The 15,228-nt window shown below is 41.8% G+C and overlaps 1 protein-coding gene across 8 annotated transcripts in view; it reads right to left on the bottom strand.

The window, feature by feature from the left end:
- RALGPS1 (Ral GEF with PH domain and SH3 binding motif 1) overlaps window positions 1–15,228 on the bottom strand; it is a 380,912-nt gene that overhangs the window by 108,506 nt on the left and 257,178 nt on the right. For all 8 annotated transcript variants that reach the window (XM_072431079.1, XM_072431084.1, XM_072431083.1 and 5 more), the window contains 2 exons: window positions 13,914–14,051; window positions 4,200–4,293 (listed from right to left, as the gene is read on the bottom strand). In XM_072431079.1, the coding sequence (XP_072287180.1) occupies window positions 4,200–4,293; window positions 13,914–14,051 (232 nt within the window). The remainder of the gene's footprint in view (window positions 1–4,199; window positions 4,294–13,913; window positions 14,052–15,228) is intronic.

Below are 15,228 nucleotides of genomic sequence, written 5' to 3'. Positions count from 1 at the left end.
GATGTAATTGAGCTATTCCGCCACTCTGTGTGGTATGATACAAGGAGGTTGGGAAAATCCTAATCTGCTATAGAAAGATATTAGCGGAATATTAAGCTATAGGTTGCCTTGACTGGATTTGTTTTTGAAATATTTTAGTTTCCATCCTGTTGAAGGTATTGTGACTGGACTGCAAATGATCTATTTAGTTTATTTTATTTCCTTTCTCCCCTTCCCTCCCTTCTTTTTCCTCCCTCACTTTGGTTTTCATGTTTGTTTGGATAAAGGGTTACACTGTCTGATTAAAAAAAAAAGGTTAATATCTGCAAGTAAAACAAGATAAAAAATTTTTACAAAATACAGGTAGCTCATGTTTTTGAGGTGCACCTTTTGTACAATGTATACTTTGATCCTGTTGCATGCACTATATTGTTGCACTAAATGAGTGATTAAGTATTTAACATTTTAAAAGAAAATAGATGTACCCTCTTACAAATATTGTAAAGATATGTTTATTTTTTCTTTCTGTTTTTACCTGTTCAATAGTAAATTATATTAAAAGAAAAAAGCGCAGGCATCTCTCTCTTGCGCATGCGGGCAGTTCTAATGCTAGGCGTGCCTCTGTTTCAAAGCTTTATCAACTCCGTCCATTCCACTGGCCAATCAGAAGATAGCCTCTTGACCAGTCCTGGCTATTAAGCTAGCTCACAGACTGCACTCTGTATTCGTGCAACGTGTCTCCATTGTGCCAAGCCCCTAGTTCTGTGAGCTAGTTCCTGTTCACCTGATGCTTAATTCAGTGTTTCCTTTGTCCAGCTTCTGGGTTAACCTCTTGTAGTCTAGTCTGTTGGTTCCCAGCCAACATTCCTGTGCCATTTCAGTGTTCCTGTCTGTGAAAATCCCTGAGTCATCTGGGCCTCCTGTTGTTTTCAGTGTCTCCTGTGTTCCCTGTGCCTGCAGTGGCCTCTGTGTCACTAGTGTCCGTCTCCTGCATCACAGGCAATCGACTCCTGTCGTGTGACTTGACCTCTCTTGCTTGCTGCCTGCCTCGACCCCGGCTTTCCTCGACTATCTTTCTGCCTTGTGATTTGGTACCTTGCTTTGCCCACCTTGGTGTGCCCAAGGACCGCAAACTGGCAGTAACCAGCGGAGCAACACCCTCACCATCAAAGGCTCTGGAGAAAACCTGGTTGCTGCTTAGACTCTGTACCTTGGCCCTTGTCAAGGCTTGCATCACCTCCGTACAAGCCCTAGTGCCCCCTAGTGGTCCTATCTCCCCATGCTTGACAGTGTGAGTGTTACAGTGCCCTGCCTGTCTGCCATTACCTTTGATTACTGACCTCTGCCTGACCTTTGAACACGTCTCTGCCTGCATGACCTCTGACCACATTTCTGCCTGCCACCTGCCTGACCTCTGCCTGTATTCTGACCATGTCTCTGCCTGCTGCCTGCCTGATCTCTGCCTGACCTTTGATCACGTCTCTGCCTGCCCCTTGCCTGACCTCTGCCTGATCTTTGACCACGTCTCTGCCTGGCGCCTGCCTGTCCTCTACATGGATTCTGACCATGTCTCTGCCTGCCGCCTGCCACTGAGGTTAGTGATATTCGCTTGGTGCTCGATTGACATTATATAGGCTAAGCCAGTGCCCACAAGATTCCCATTTACTGGGGAGCCTGGCCTGAAGATAGGGGTGGAACACAACCCCTTGGCATACCTGGAGTTATTTCTAAATGACAAAGTAATTCAGAAAATAGTTGAGGAAACCAACAGGTACGCCGAGCAACAATTAGCTGCTACACACAGCAGGTTTTCCAGAAGCAGAAAGTAGGAACCTGTCACCGAAAAGGACATCTGGCTTTTTCTGGGCCTAGTTATTCTCCAAGGAGTGGTGGGGAAACTCCTGCAGAAGTGGTAATGGTACATGAATAGACTGATTGCTACACCTTTTTTTGGAACAATCATGTCAGAATATAGATTTGGCTTGATCATAAATACTTACATTTTTCCAAAAAATAACACTTTTGATGAGACCATTCATTCTGGACCTAAGCTCAAAAAAATTTGGGAGATCAGATGATCCTAGATAAATTCAAAAGCAGCTATATGCCACAAAGTGAAATAAGTATAGACAAAAGTCTAATGGCCTACAAGGGGAGGCTCAGCTGGGTACAATACATAGCATCCAAGAGAGCACGGTTCGGTGTGAAATCATTTATGTTGTGTGAATCAGCAACAGGGTATATTTGGAACTCTCTAATAAACACTGGGAAAGGCAAAAAGTTTAGCCCCAGATTCAGCAGCTACGGAGTGGCAACATCATCTGTCCTGTCACTTATTGAGCCATTGCTCAATCAAGGCTGTTTTGTCACTACAGACAATTTTTACAGCTCCCCTGAACTATTTGAGTTTCTTATCCAGCGTAAAACAGATGCTTATAGAAGCGTTAGGGCTTCCTTCTAACTGGCGCGAAATGCCATCCATGTTTGCCAAACAGAAACAGAAAACACAAGACTGGGGAAATAGTTGACTGGCAGAAAGGCAAAATGATGGCACTGCAATGGCATGACAAGAAGGATGTCTGCCTTTTGAGCACAGTGCATAACACCGCCACTGCTATGACAAGAAGAAGAGGTCGGAACGAGATCCTGAAACCACAAGTTGTCATGGATTATAATAGCACTATGGGAGGTTAGAAAGCACTTGGTCTGCTTTTTTGTGTTTTTTTTTTAAAGTTTATTATTAAATTGAATTTATTATTTTGAGATGATTTTGGGTTTCAAACTTTATTATTCTCAGACCCCTGTTTGGACATATTCCGGTGAGTTATGCCTAAGAATTACAGTACAGTATACAGTATTACAATTTACCACTTTTAGACAGAAAAACAGACAGAAAAGGACTGCCCAGGAGGTTAAGCCTGGAAGGATGAGATGAGGACCAAGGATGAGATGGAACCCTTCGGCTGTGGCAGCTAGCAGATCTAGGAGGAATCCCTAGCTAAGAGAGACCCCGCAGCTCATTGGTGGGTGTGGAGGCCCTGTCTGTGTGTGGGAGGGGCTGCGTGGGGAAGCCGGCTTAGGCATGGGTTTACCTATTCAGAGCGCTGCACGCCAGAGGAGCAGTGTTTTGGGCGCCACCTGTCCCCTGGTGTGGCAAGCGGCTTGGGTGGCAGTTGGATCTATTGGTGAGGTGAATGGGAGCATGCCAGGTTCAAAGATAGCAGCAAGAGCTTCTCGAGGCTGGGATCAAAACCTTGCGAAGGCAGGAGCAAAGCGGAGTGACGCCACTGGTCCGGCAACAGGGGCAGCTCTGGGGGCTTGGGAGCTCATAGGGAAAAGGGAGCTGCAGGGCTTGAAGGTTAGGGGCTGCAGGCTGGTCATCATGGCAGAGGAGTGGCATAATGGCTGCTGGGTCAGACAGCCCCCGGCAGCAGTGGTGAGTCAGTGGGGTTATTGGGGGTGGAGAGGGAGGGAAGTTTGCAAAGAGCACTGGTGGCTGCTGGGGAGGGGATGTCATTTTATGGGGGGAGGCTAGGGGCAGTTTGAGTCCAGCGGTCAGGGGGTAAGCGCCTAGGGGGGTGTACAGGTAGGGCCAGAATTTTTGGAGTGTGTGGGTTGCTGCCAGGGGAAAGGGTAGCGGGTCTCTCTTAGGTAGCATGGGCTGCTGTGGAGGAGACAGAGTGACGTCACCCAGTCAGGGAGACTGGGGGGACAGTGTGGGGACAGAGGAATATAGTGTGCTTGACGGTGGTGGGATATTTCTGGGGACTGGGGTCTACTTTGAAGGGCCCTTGTGGGCACAGGAACCGGTATGGTGGGGGGAATATATAAAAATTTTTTCTTTGATTCCACTGGAGTGGTAGTTGGATAAGGTTAGCTTTGGGGAAGAAAAGGGAAGAGGAGCAAAGTGCAGGGTGGGCTATCCCCAGCACATTCACCTATTGGTGAATCAAGACATTTGCATCAGATACATTAGCAGCGGTGGTATAATATGATCTTGTTGGTAATAGCGTCATATAAGTTAGTATGATGGCCTTGAATATTTTGTTATAAGGTCAAGATATAAGGTATTGTTGCACTTTAATATAATCGAGTTGTATAATGTGAAGGTCTGTCACTATTACAGTGTTAAACAAAAAAAAAAAAAGAGAAAGGTAATTACTGAATATTAAATAAAAAAAAAGAGAAAGGTAATTACTGAATATTAAATATCAACTTACTTATAATTGTCATCTTCAACAAACTTTTGCAGCTCCTCTATGTACCGGACTGACTTTAGATACTTCTGAACGTGGGGAAGTGTCACAAGATGGTCTGTCAAAGTAAAACAACCAACAGAATAATAATTGTATCACATAGTAAAAACATAACATTAACCAAAAAGTGTGCAGCAGTGCAACAGATTATATATGTATGCATATGCACAAACACACAGTTTTCCTTCTAAGACTGATGCTATCAGTCTCCACCAACTATACAGCAATGTCTGCTGTTATTACCCATTTAATAGTACAAAGAACAAAGTGTGTGTTCCAGGAACATAGATTTATAGGTATACTTTAGGTTTATTCTCTCCTTTCTCACAAGGTCTGCTTGACATGCTCCACTAGTTCTGACTGTTCTTCATTGACAGGAATTGGAAGGGGAAAACCATCAATTTTTTGGTTGCTTTGGACAGCCTTCCTATTATTCTTGGAACGCGCAATGCCTACTAGAAATTGGCACTCTTTCCTGTCATTGCCTTAAAGTGTAACATTTAACTAAATCCTGATACTAGAAATGGGATTATAGCCAGGTACTGTGACAAAATATCACTTTCATTCATAAGAAAAATTCAGTGAAAAAATGTGTTAATTAGAAAAAAAAGAATATTTATAGCTGGATAAAGCTAAAAAATGAAAATATAATCCCATGAAGAGAAGTCTAGTTTTGCCATCTGGAAAATCTTTCTGCTTGTTGGAAGAAAACCCTGAATTAATGCTGGACTAGAATCTAGGAAACCTGGGGAAGGATGGGTATGTGGGGTCAGTTCCTAGACATTTTTTTAATATGATTTCTTTAAAGGGAACATGTCAGGATGTCAAAGATAAAAGACTAACTCCACGCAAAACATTTTTTTTCTATTTTAGAGAGATAGAGAATGTTTAGAATTTCTCAGCTTTTAAAAAAAAAAAGCTGATCCATGTTTTAACTCTGACATGCATAATTAAAAAGAATAACGATTTGAGCTTCTATCCAAAGCAGTGCGAAACCGGCATTAATGTGGGCTAAAACAAGCACCACTTCTGAGTCAGGCTAGGGCATACTAAAGCTCTGGAAGTAAACAGCTACAGGTTCTCCTTTAAGTTAAACCAGACCAGTGGACCAGTCTTATAGAGCTGCTGATTGACTGTGTCCAAGCCTTGCCATTATTTACATGGACTGAGTACACTTGTGATCTAACAAAACAGTTTGATATGAAGTGAATCCGGAGGGAAATCAGCATTGGACTAGTGACAGTAAGTGACAGATTTTTAGGTTTCTATTTGATCGTATTGGTAAATATCAATTTATAGTACAATTCAGGTACACCGCCATATATGTGTACAAACAATTGATCAAATTCAGGCTGAATTCTGAAAATCTTTTATCCAGGAAGTGATTGCAATGGAGAATACTGTACATTTGTGTGAAGTGTTTTGATCTTACAATGGCAATTGTAGAACTGATTAGATTGATCAATTTTAGTGCAAAATCTGACTCTGGATCTGACTGTGTGTGCTAATACTTACATTAAAGAGCACAGAACCACTTTGGCACTTATCACAACAGTGAGGTTAAGGGGTGATGAGGAATGGATACCATGAGGTACCTTTTTCCCTCTGTCTTTACTTTCTTATCCTAGCTCTACTATTTTTGGGCAGTGCATTTACTCAACAAAGCAAACTTCCATAAACACTATAAACTGAAGCAGAGAAGGACACATGCCTTTTAGCTGAATTCTGCAAATGTTTTATAAAGCCATTTGCCTGACATCAGAATGCATGAATGATGGGCCAGTGCTCCAACACACTATTCTGTGTCATTCAATTTCTGCTATAGTAATGTTAATTTGTCAAAGCCAGTTTCCTGCTATTCCACCTGACCAAACAGCACAACATGGCAGAAGTGACAGAAAGAATTCTGTCTCCTGAGTTTACAATTCAGCTTGCCAGACGAATATTTAATCACAGGCTGTGACCCCATCTCTGCACATTCTATAGCATTCATCTTTCGTTAAAGCCATGCCTTTTACACCTGCGATTTGCACCCTCTATTTGCATTAGTGGAGGATAAATAGGGGTGAGGTATTTCAGCTGCTGTATGCATTTTTTTCTCAACAAAGGAGAAAAATGCAGCTTTTTTATTCATATAAAACTTGACTGAATAAAAAGTAATGATGTTAGATGTCTCTCTGGGCTAGATGATGACCTCTATATATAAAAAAGTTTCAGCTATTAAACAGTATAGCTACGTACACACTTCCAATTATTATCGTTGGTAAACGAACGACCAACGATCCTGCACGATATCTGCGAACGATCGTATAGCACCGATCCTGTACATACAGATAACGACACGATTGTTCGTAGATATTGTACACACAATAGATGCGATCGTTTGAACGATACAGGAAGTTATGTGCACCGCAGAAACGTTCGTTCATCACGCATGCTCAGACCATGGACGATCAATGAACGATCGTACACACGAACGATGGTCAACGATCGTCGTCCAATCCGATCCGCCGGTCCGGTCGTTCATTTCCAACGACTTTCCTCGTTTGTCGGCGTTGTTGGTTACTTTTTTTACGAACGATTTTTGCCCAATCGATCGTTCGTCGTTCATTTTGAACGATAAAAATTGGAAGTGTGTATGCAGCTTTATAGAATTCAAAAGCGGGATTTTGCAGTGAGAGCTCCTGTGTTTTGCTTCTGGCCTAATAAACATCAGGGATACATGAAAGTAAACACTGCAACTACAATTGGAATAAATTCTGGTTAAAAAGAACATTATAGTCTCCTGTTACAAAAAACTGCAATCAGCAAATCTTTTATTTATTTTAGGCTGGTTAAATATTCTACAATTAGGTATACAATCACTGTACAATCTCCTTTAGACTTACAAACCTTGAAACATTCGGTTCTCCTAAACAATCACTTTCTTTACAATCTTGCATTTCCATGTAAATAAGTTGTAACATTGTGGCCAGCCTAAAGCTATGTACACACGTCCAATGGCTCAGGGCCGATAGACGAGAATCTGGCGTGTGTACTGGCGGATCCATGGACGATGGACGATGAATGATCGTAATGGAAGGGAGAGCGCGCGCAGTGAGGTGCCGCTCCATCGCTCTCCCCCTCCTCCCTCCATAAAGCAGAACGGTGCTGTATGTACAGCACTCGTTCATGCATCGTGCAGACCTTAGTCTAGGAAAGGATCATGAAAGATCCCTTACAACGACTATAATTGCATGTGTGTATGCAGCTTAAACCTGGCCATACATTCTAAAATCTTGACAGCAAAATCTACATACAATTTTCTTTAGGTTTACCAAATGTAATGTAAGGGTCTACCTAAACAGTCCACTGAATTTGTATCTGGGTAAGCAGTCTCTCATACTAATTCATTGTTGGTAGTTCTGAATAAAATAAGATTGCGAGTGGTCAGATTATTGTAAAATAGTTGCAAACTGGAGGCATATTGCACTGTATTATTTATAAAGCAAGACATTTGGACCTGGTAATCTTAAACAATGCAGAGCTTATTACAAATAGTCATGTAAAGGAAAATATGTGTAGCAGTAGCCATATCATGATTTATTTATTTGAGGTTGCAAACAACCAGCATATACTGGAAAATAAAAAAAACTTTAGCTTGCTCTCCAAGACATAAACTGTGAGAAAATATCATCATGAAAGCTCATAGAACAGAAATGTAAATATATTAAATCAAGTGTATAGAAACACTGTGCAAAATATATTCCCATATTCCCAGGGTTTTTTTACCAACGGGAATATAAATTTTACTTTTAAAATTTGAAGTTCGCATCCAGCAATAAAAAATATAAAGAATAAAAGGGCACTTATAAAATACTGAATGTGCTCCATGATACGCAAAGAGCTTGATAAGGCCTCCGCATCTATTATCAATGAACTGAGGCAGGACCTGCAGGAAATCGGCCACCGTACTGCTTCCTTGGGATCATGTATGGACAATGCGACCACAGTCTTAGAGGGCTTGGACCATGATCTAGAGGCACAAAATGAAATTGTGACCCTCAAGGACCAATTGGAAAACTTTGAGAACATAGCAATTTAAGGATATGGAGCATACCCAAAATCATTGTTGATCTGCAAGGGTATGTAGCAACTTTATTTCAGGAGCTGGCCTCTGATATCCCTATGGAAAGGCTAAAAATGGACAGGATACACAGGACCTTGGGTGCCAGGAAGCAAGAGGGTCCCCCCTGGGATGGTGTGGTTAAACTAATTTTTTTGCACCTGGGAACAAATATTGCAAAAAGCCCGCAACTCTAACCACTTCATGTTTCAAGGCTCGGAGTACAGAGTCTATATGGGCCAGACCCGGCACCCTAAACGCTGACAAAAAGGCATGCACTTCGGCCTTATCTTTATGCTTTAAGCAACAATGGCATAAAATGCCGTGAGAGTACCCTTTTAAATTTCTGTTCCAACTGCAAGGCTGGATGTACAAACTCCAGACACCAGAAGATGCTCACAAGTATTTTTTAGATCTGGAACTTTCTCTATCTTCTTCTTCATCAGCTGCCTTATTACAACGTTCCCCCCAGACAGTCACTGTTCAGTTATGGCTCTCAAGTTATTGATATTGAATGTCCAGGGCCTTAACTCACCCATGAAATGGAACAAGGTGTTTAATTATTTTCAAGGTATTGATGTGGCTTGTGGGCAGGAAAGACATTTTTCCACCTTGTCTCACCCTAAATTTACGCATTCTAAATATCCCCAGGTGTATTTTGCATCAGCGCCCACCAAACATCAGGACTTTATGATCGCTTTCCATAAACGCACACCGTTTGTTTGTGCTAAACAGTTGTCAGAGCCAGAGGACAGATACCTGCTTCTGCAGGAAACATTTGAGGATACATAAGTGACTCTCTTGACCTACTACGCACCCAACTCTCCACAAACTTCTTTTTTCCAGAAGATGTTTGACAAAACTCGAAACTAGACGAAGGACAGGCTGATTTGCTGTGGAGATTAGAATTTTGTTCCTAATCCTAAACTGGATAGATGTGTCAGATCGCTCAGGTGACCCCTTCCTGACCGAGAAAGTTTATTTGAACTGTACAGGGATATAGGCCTTGCAGACCTCTGGAAAGAGTTACAGACACTTGTATGGGATTACACTTTTTCTCTGCCCTCATGCTTCCTTTTCCCAGATTGACCATTCTCTGCTCTCAGAGCTCCTCAGGGCCACTATCCATTCGGTGGCATAGTCTAACCATGACCCAGTGGTGATAACTTGCAGGTTTTTTTGTTGCCCACCCCGGTTTTAGGGGGTGGTTAATTAATGACTTCCTTATGGGACATCCCAAAGTCGTTCAGAAGCTTTTGCATGTTTCTAAAGATTTTTTTAGACTTAATCTGGGGTTGGTGTCCTCCTTAGTAGTATTGTGGGATGCATATAAATGAATGCTGAGGGGTCATTCAATCCAAATAGCCTCTGCTCGCAAGAAGGAAACGTCCCAGCTCCAGGTCCGCCTACAGGCTAATTATTTTAGGGCAGTTCAGCTGCATAAACTAGACCCCACTATTGCCATCAAAACAGCACTTCATAAAATCAGATCAGAACCTAACCTCTGCTTGACACAGTCTTCTGAGAGCCAGTTGCGGTGGTTCAGACAGAAAATTTACTGGTGTAGCAACAAATTGGGTCCTATGCTAGCAAATGGTTTATGCTGTCTGGCCCCTAAGTTTACCCCCATATCCCTAAGCATGTCCACGAAGCAACTCACTAGTAACCCTGTGGAGATACTTCTGGAATTCCAAACCCTTCTCTCGCTGATGTACTTGTCCCTTCCCCCATTTGAGGAATATTTGTCTCATACATTTTTTGATTAATTTAAGCTGCCTCAGATTCCAACTGCAAACCTAGACCCTCTACAAAAAGACATCTCAGAATTGGAGATCTGTACCGCAATTACAAAGACAAACGCCCAAGGCCTGATGGCTTTTCGCCACAATTGTACAAAAAAATTGTTGGACATAAACACACCTCATCTGGCTACTTTTTTCAACTGTCTCAAGCAGGGTTCCAGCCTGGTAACGGAGTCCCTGAAGACATCTAATGTTATGCTACCCAAACTCTTGCCTGTCCCCCATCCCTGGGCATACTTCAGGCCAGTATCAAGATATGCAGATGTCAAGACTTTGGCTAAGACTTGGCCTGTCACATCAACCATTTTCTTGGCCAGCTGGTTTACAAAGACCAGGTGGGTTTTGTCCAACATAGGAAAGTTGGCGACAAAGTACATAGGGTGTTACAGCTGCTACATTTGAACAAATCAAGGTCTGTGCAATTTATGTTGATCTCTTTGGACATACAGAAGCATTTGATTCAATGGCCCTGATTCATCAAGAAGGTCGCTCGCGCATCGGTGGGTCGCTCGCGCATCAGTTTTCGCGATTTGAAATCGGAAGCCATCGCGCAATTTAGCAACTGGATGAGCTCGCGGCCGGAGCAGCGCATCACTGGCAGCTTTACACTGGCGAGCTTGCATGAAAAGTCACTGTTCCCCTAAATAATCATTCTTTCTAATGGCACACATATTACCCTTAGCCCTAAAAAAAAATGTTTGCACTGCTGAAATGTTTAAAACATGTATGTGCGCTAAGAAAAAAGCATATTTTAAAATTACTTATTTCCTTTCTGTTAGGCAAGAGTTACCGAGTTCAACAAACAAAGAAATAAAATCATGACAATTTATTCAGAAAAGGAATATGCACATAATACATTCAAATACCAATATGTGACAAAGGCAAAGAGGGGGTTAAGTAGGAGTTTGGCGTGGAAAACCATGCAGACATTTGTACTCAATACTTGTAGAAAAATCCCACATATTGTAAACAATATCTCTGCCCAGCGGGCGTGTGTAATGATGTCATCAGAGCAGTGTGTGTATAAATGCTGCATGGCACATTCCTCAGCCTTACAGCCCTCTGTGAATAAACCTTCATATCCCCTAAACTGTATGTCATAATAATATGAAATTTTCAGGGTGCTCAGGGAAAACATTTATACCATCATTCACAATTTCAGCACCCCAGCTTTTACAAATTTCATGATGTGGGGATCAGAATTATACAATCTTGTGAAAATACAACATTGGGGTTGCAGTATTAAAAGCAAGCGCGCCTTGGAGTCCTAAATAAAAAAAGCACACTGGGGACCCCCGGGGCCACTTACATGGAAAGGAGCATTGGGGAAGGGCCCCTAAATTTATACTTATCTCTCACAAATCTATACCTGTCATACTATGTTACGCCGTCTGCTTCTCTTCTTTGAACCACAATTTCCCTAGAATGGTGGGGTGTACAAAGCTGAAAATGTAACCCACCTTGACAACTTGCCATTTCCCCTTTATGATCACAACCTTTTCATCTTTACCCTATCGAACTCCTGCCCCCCTTTGCCACATCCCAGACTTGGTCAATGGCAGAGAGATATCCGTAACCTTGACCACAACCTATTCTCAAACGTCTTATGTCCCTAACCCCCACCCTCTCTAATACTTCATTTCCAGATAAAGCTGCCACTCAGTTCAACCACACTCTTTCTATGGCTCTGGATGAAGTTGCCCCTGTCCTGCTAACCCCTGACCCTGAGACAACAATCACACCAAACATCTACAAAGACTGTTTGTGTAGCTGAGGAAATCTGGCCTCAGTGCTGATCTCATGGACTACTAAGCCAAACTACAACACTTTAACACTGATACTCACTGTCACCAAGCAAATTTATTTCTCCGCTGTCATTTCCTCTCAAGCTTCCAACCCACGCAGCCTCTTCTCAACAATTGGCTCTTAAAAACACACACCTGCTCCCCCCACAACTACCTTCTCTGCCCAAGACATTGCCACCTACTTTAAAGATAAAATTGACAAAATCAGACATGATGGGCCTGATTTATCAAAGCTCTCCAAGGCTGGAGAGGATACACTTTTATCAGCAAAGCTGGGTGATCCAGCAAACCTGGAATGGATCTGATCCAGAATTGAAATAATTTGCTAACAAATAGCAAATTACTTTTAAGAAATCCATTCCAGGTTTGCTGGATCACCTAGCTTCACTGATGAAAGTGTATGCTTTCCAGGCTTGGAAAGCTTTCATAAATCAGGTCCAATGTCTCTACTCAGTGGGCCACTCCATCCATCCTTACTAACGTGGCCAATGACCTAATCAGAGCTAAGTCTCAAGGCAACTTTTCACTCCTCGTTCTCCTTGATCTTTCCTCTGTTTTTGACACTGTTGATCACCCCCCCTTCTAATACAAATCAAGTGCTCCATTGGTATCAGTTATACTGCTCTCTTGGTTTGCTTCCTACTTCTTTTCTGACTGCTCCTTTCAAGTTTTTTCAATGGTAAATCCTCCTCTTCTACACTGCTCCCTGCTGGCGTTCCCCAAGGGTCAGTCCTTGGACCGGTTCTCTTTTCTCTGTACACCCCCCATCACCCCATCATTTCCTCCTTTGGTTTACAGTACCATCTGTATGCTGATGTCTCCCTCAGTCCTGGACAAGGTTTCATGCTGCTGTCAGTCAAGTCGTCATGAATCTCCCACAAATTTCTGAAACTGAACCTGGATACAACCAAACTCATCATCTTCCCCTCTCACATTCCAAAGCCCCAACTCTCTGGAATTGTCTTCCTCGTTCTATTCTGCTTGCTCCTACTTTCTGTTTATTTAAAAGAGCACTCAAAACCTATTTTTTTTCAAACTTGCCTACCCATCGTTATTTGTCTTCTGAAACCCTCACACTTTCCACCACTACATATCTCCCCACCTATTATTTCCCCCACCACCTAGATTGTAAGCATTTTGGGGCAGGGACTTCTCCTCCTGTGTCACTGTCTGTATATGTGTCATTTGCAACCCCTATTTTATATACAGCGCTGCCTAATATGTTGGCGCTATACAAATCCTGTTTATTAATATTAATATCGCCTACCTAGCTTTCTGCTGGAGGGAGAATTGACCTGTAAGGTATGCCTATGATTTTTTCACCTTTACGGGGGATTAAGTCCATTGCTAACCTGCAGGAACCCTGGACCCTATCCGACAATGAATACTTTTGTTATTGGCAAATCCAGCACTATCTGTTGTCATTACCCAGCAATAGTGCAGGCTGTCCTCTCTGACAGCCTTCAAATCATGCTGTTTATGAAACCCACTATCATCGGGACTTGTGTCCCTTTTGTACATATTTTTGTCTACAGCAGATATTCAGAAGCTGCCTTATGTGAGGAAATTGGAGGCGGAACTAGGTGACACTTTGCCCTTGAAGGAGTGGAGCAAGATTTGTATGTCCATATAGTAAACTTTCTGCAAAAGTTGCAAAAAGATAACATGAAGTGGAAAGTAGGTTTATTCTCCACAGAGTAAGAGCTAACTAGAAACATTAAGTAATAAATTGTATTATTAAAGATTGGGATTGTTGATCTTAGAAATATATGATTGTTTTAAGGGATCAGAAGGGAAATGTCTTCTCACTGGAGAGACCTAGACTATGCTTTATACAAGGGTTTTTGCCTTCCTCTTGACCAACTGAGTACAGGATTTTGTATATGCAGACTTTTGTTTTATTTATCTATTAGTTACACTCATTGGACTTGCTGACTAACTGTTTACAAAGATGAGTGGTACCAACCATATCCACAGGAGACCTGCAAGTCTGCGATTATCCTAAGTATATTGTTCATCTGGTTGGACCGCTGCTCGTTTTCCATGATGCTGCCAGATGCTGGGTATGCAGAGTCAATGTAGATGAGATCTAACAAGTAGATACCTGCAAGCAAAAACAGAAGGACAGAGATTATTAGCATTATAGCAGCATGCCATGTGCTATAAAAATTATCCATAGAGTAAAACTTTGACATTGGCAACAAAATATAGTGAATAAAATGCAATTTTATGCAACAATACCAGCTACAAAATACCTTTAAATAATTATTTGTCTAAATCTAGTCTCCAAACAAACATATACCAATCATACAAAACATTACAAGAACTAAATATAATTGTAGGTGTTATGTTGGAAGCAAAAAAGGGCATGAATATGCATAGGGATTTAATTGGCTTAGTCAGAGCATCTCCAAAACAGCAGGTCTTGTTTGGTATTTCTGGTATGCAGTTGTTGGTACCTAACAAAAGTGGGCATACAGCTGCATAAGGGGCTGCATAGCCACAGACCACACAGAGTGCCCACTTTGACCACTGTCAAAGGCCCCTACAATAGGCATGTGAGTGTCAGAACTAAACTATGGAGCAATAAAAGAAAGTGGGCTGGTCCAGTGAATCACATTAATTTTTTTAGGTTATTAACCTGAGGAAGAGATGTCGGAAGGATTACCAATAAGGAAGAAGGCAGTGTGACTTAAAGGATCTGCTGCTGTCTTAAGTGTCAGATATCACAAGAAACTTCAGAGGTCTTGCAGAGCCCATGCTTCAAGGGTTCAGCAAGCTGTGATGCATTGTGTTTTCTTACTTTACATTTTGGTAGGTACTAACTAACTACTGTATACTAAGAACTCTTCCCTGCAACATGCCATTTTGTAGATGTTCTAATGCAGTCCTCAAACCTACTCAATTTGGCCCTTTTTCAAAAATCACTATATACATTTTATAGCAAATAGGTAAAACTACAGAAATAAGTATCACGTATTACTAGTTGTTTTACCTTCTTGTAATCAGTACATTAAACCTTGGTGCTGGTAATATTTGTTGTGAAATTGTTCAAACATTAAGCAGCTCCCTATGACATACTTCCCCCCATGGATGAACCAGTAAAAAAAACCTAAATAAATTTCTTACCATACCACTTTTAAACCCCTAATTTTAATATGTAAATATTAAACTTATAATCTTAACACTACAACTAACCTTGCTCAAATGGGCACCTTTAACCCACAACCTTTCATTCCAAACACTAACCTAATCCCAAAACTATGCCGTAACATTAACTT

This window comes from Pyxicephalus adspersus, chromosome Z, assembly GCF_032062135.1.
Source record: "Pyxicephalus adspersus chromosome Z, UCB_Pads_2.0, whole genome shotgun sequence".
NCBI lineage: Eukaryota > Metazoa > Chordata > Amphibia > Anura > Pyxicephalidae > Pyxicephalus > Pyxicephalus adspersus.
Note: the sequence above shows the minus strand (reverse complement) of the source record. Positions and strands in the feature narration are given on the sequence as shown.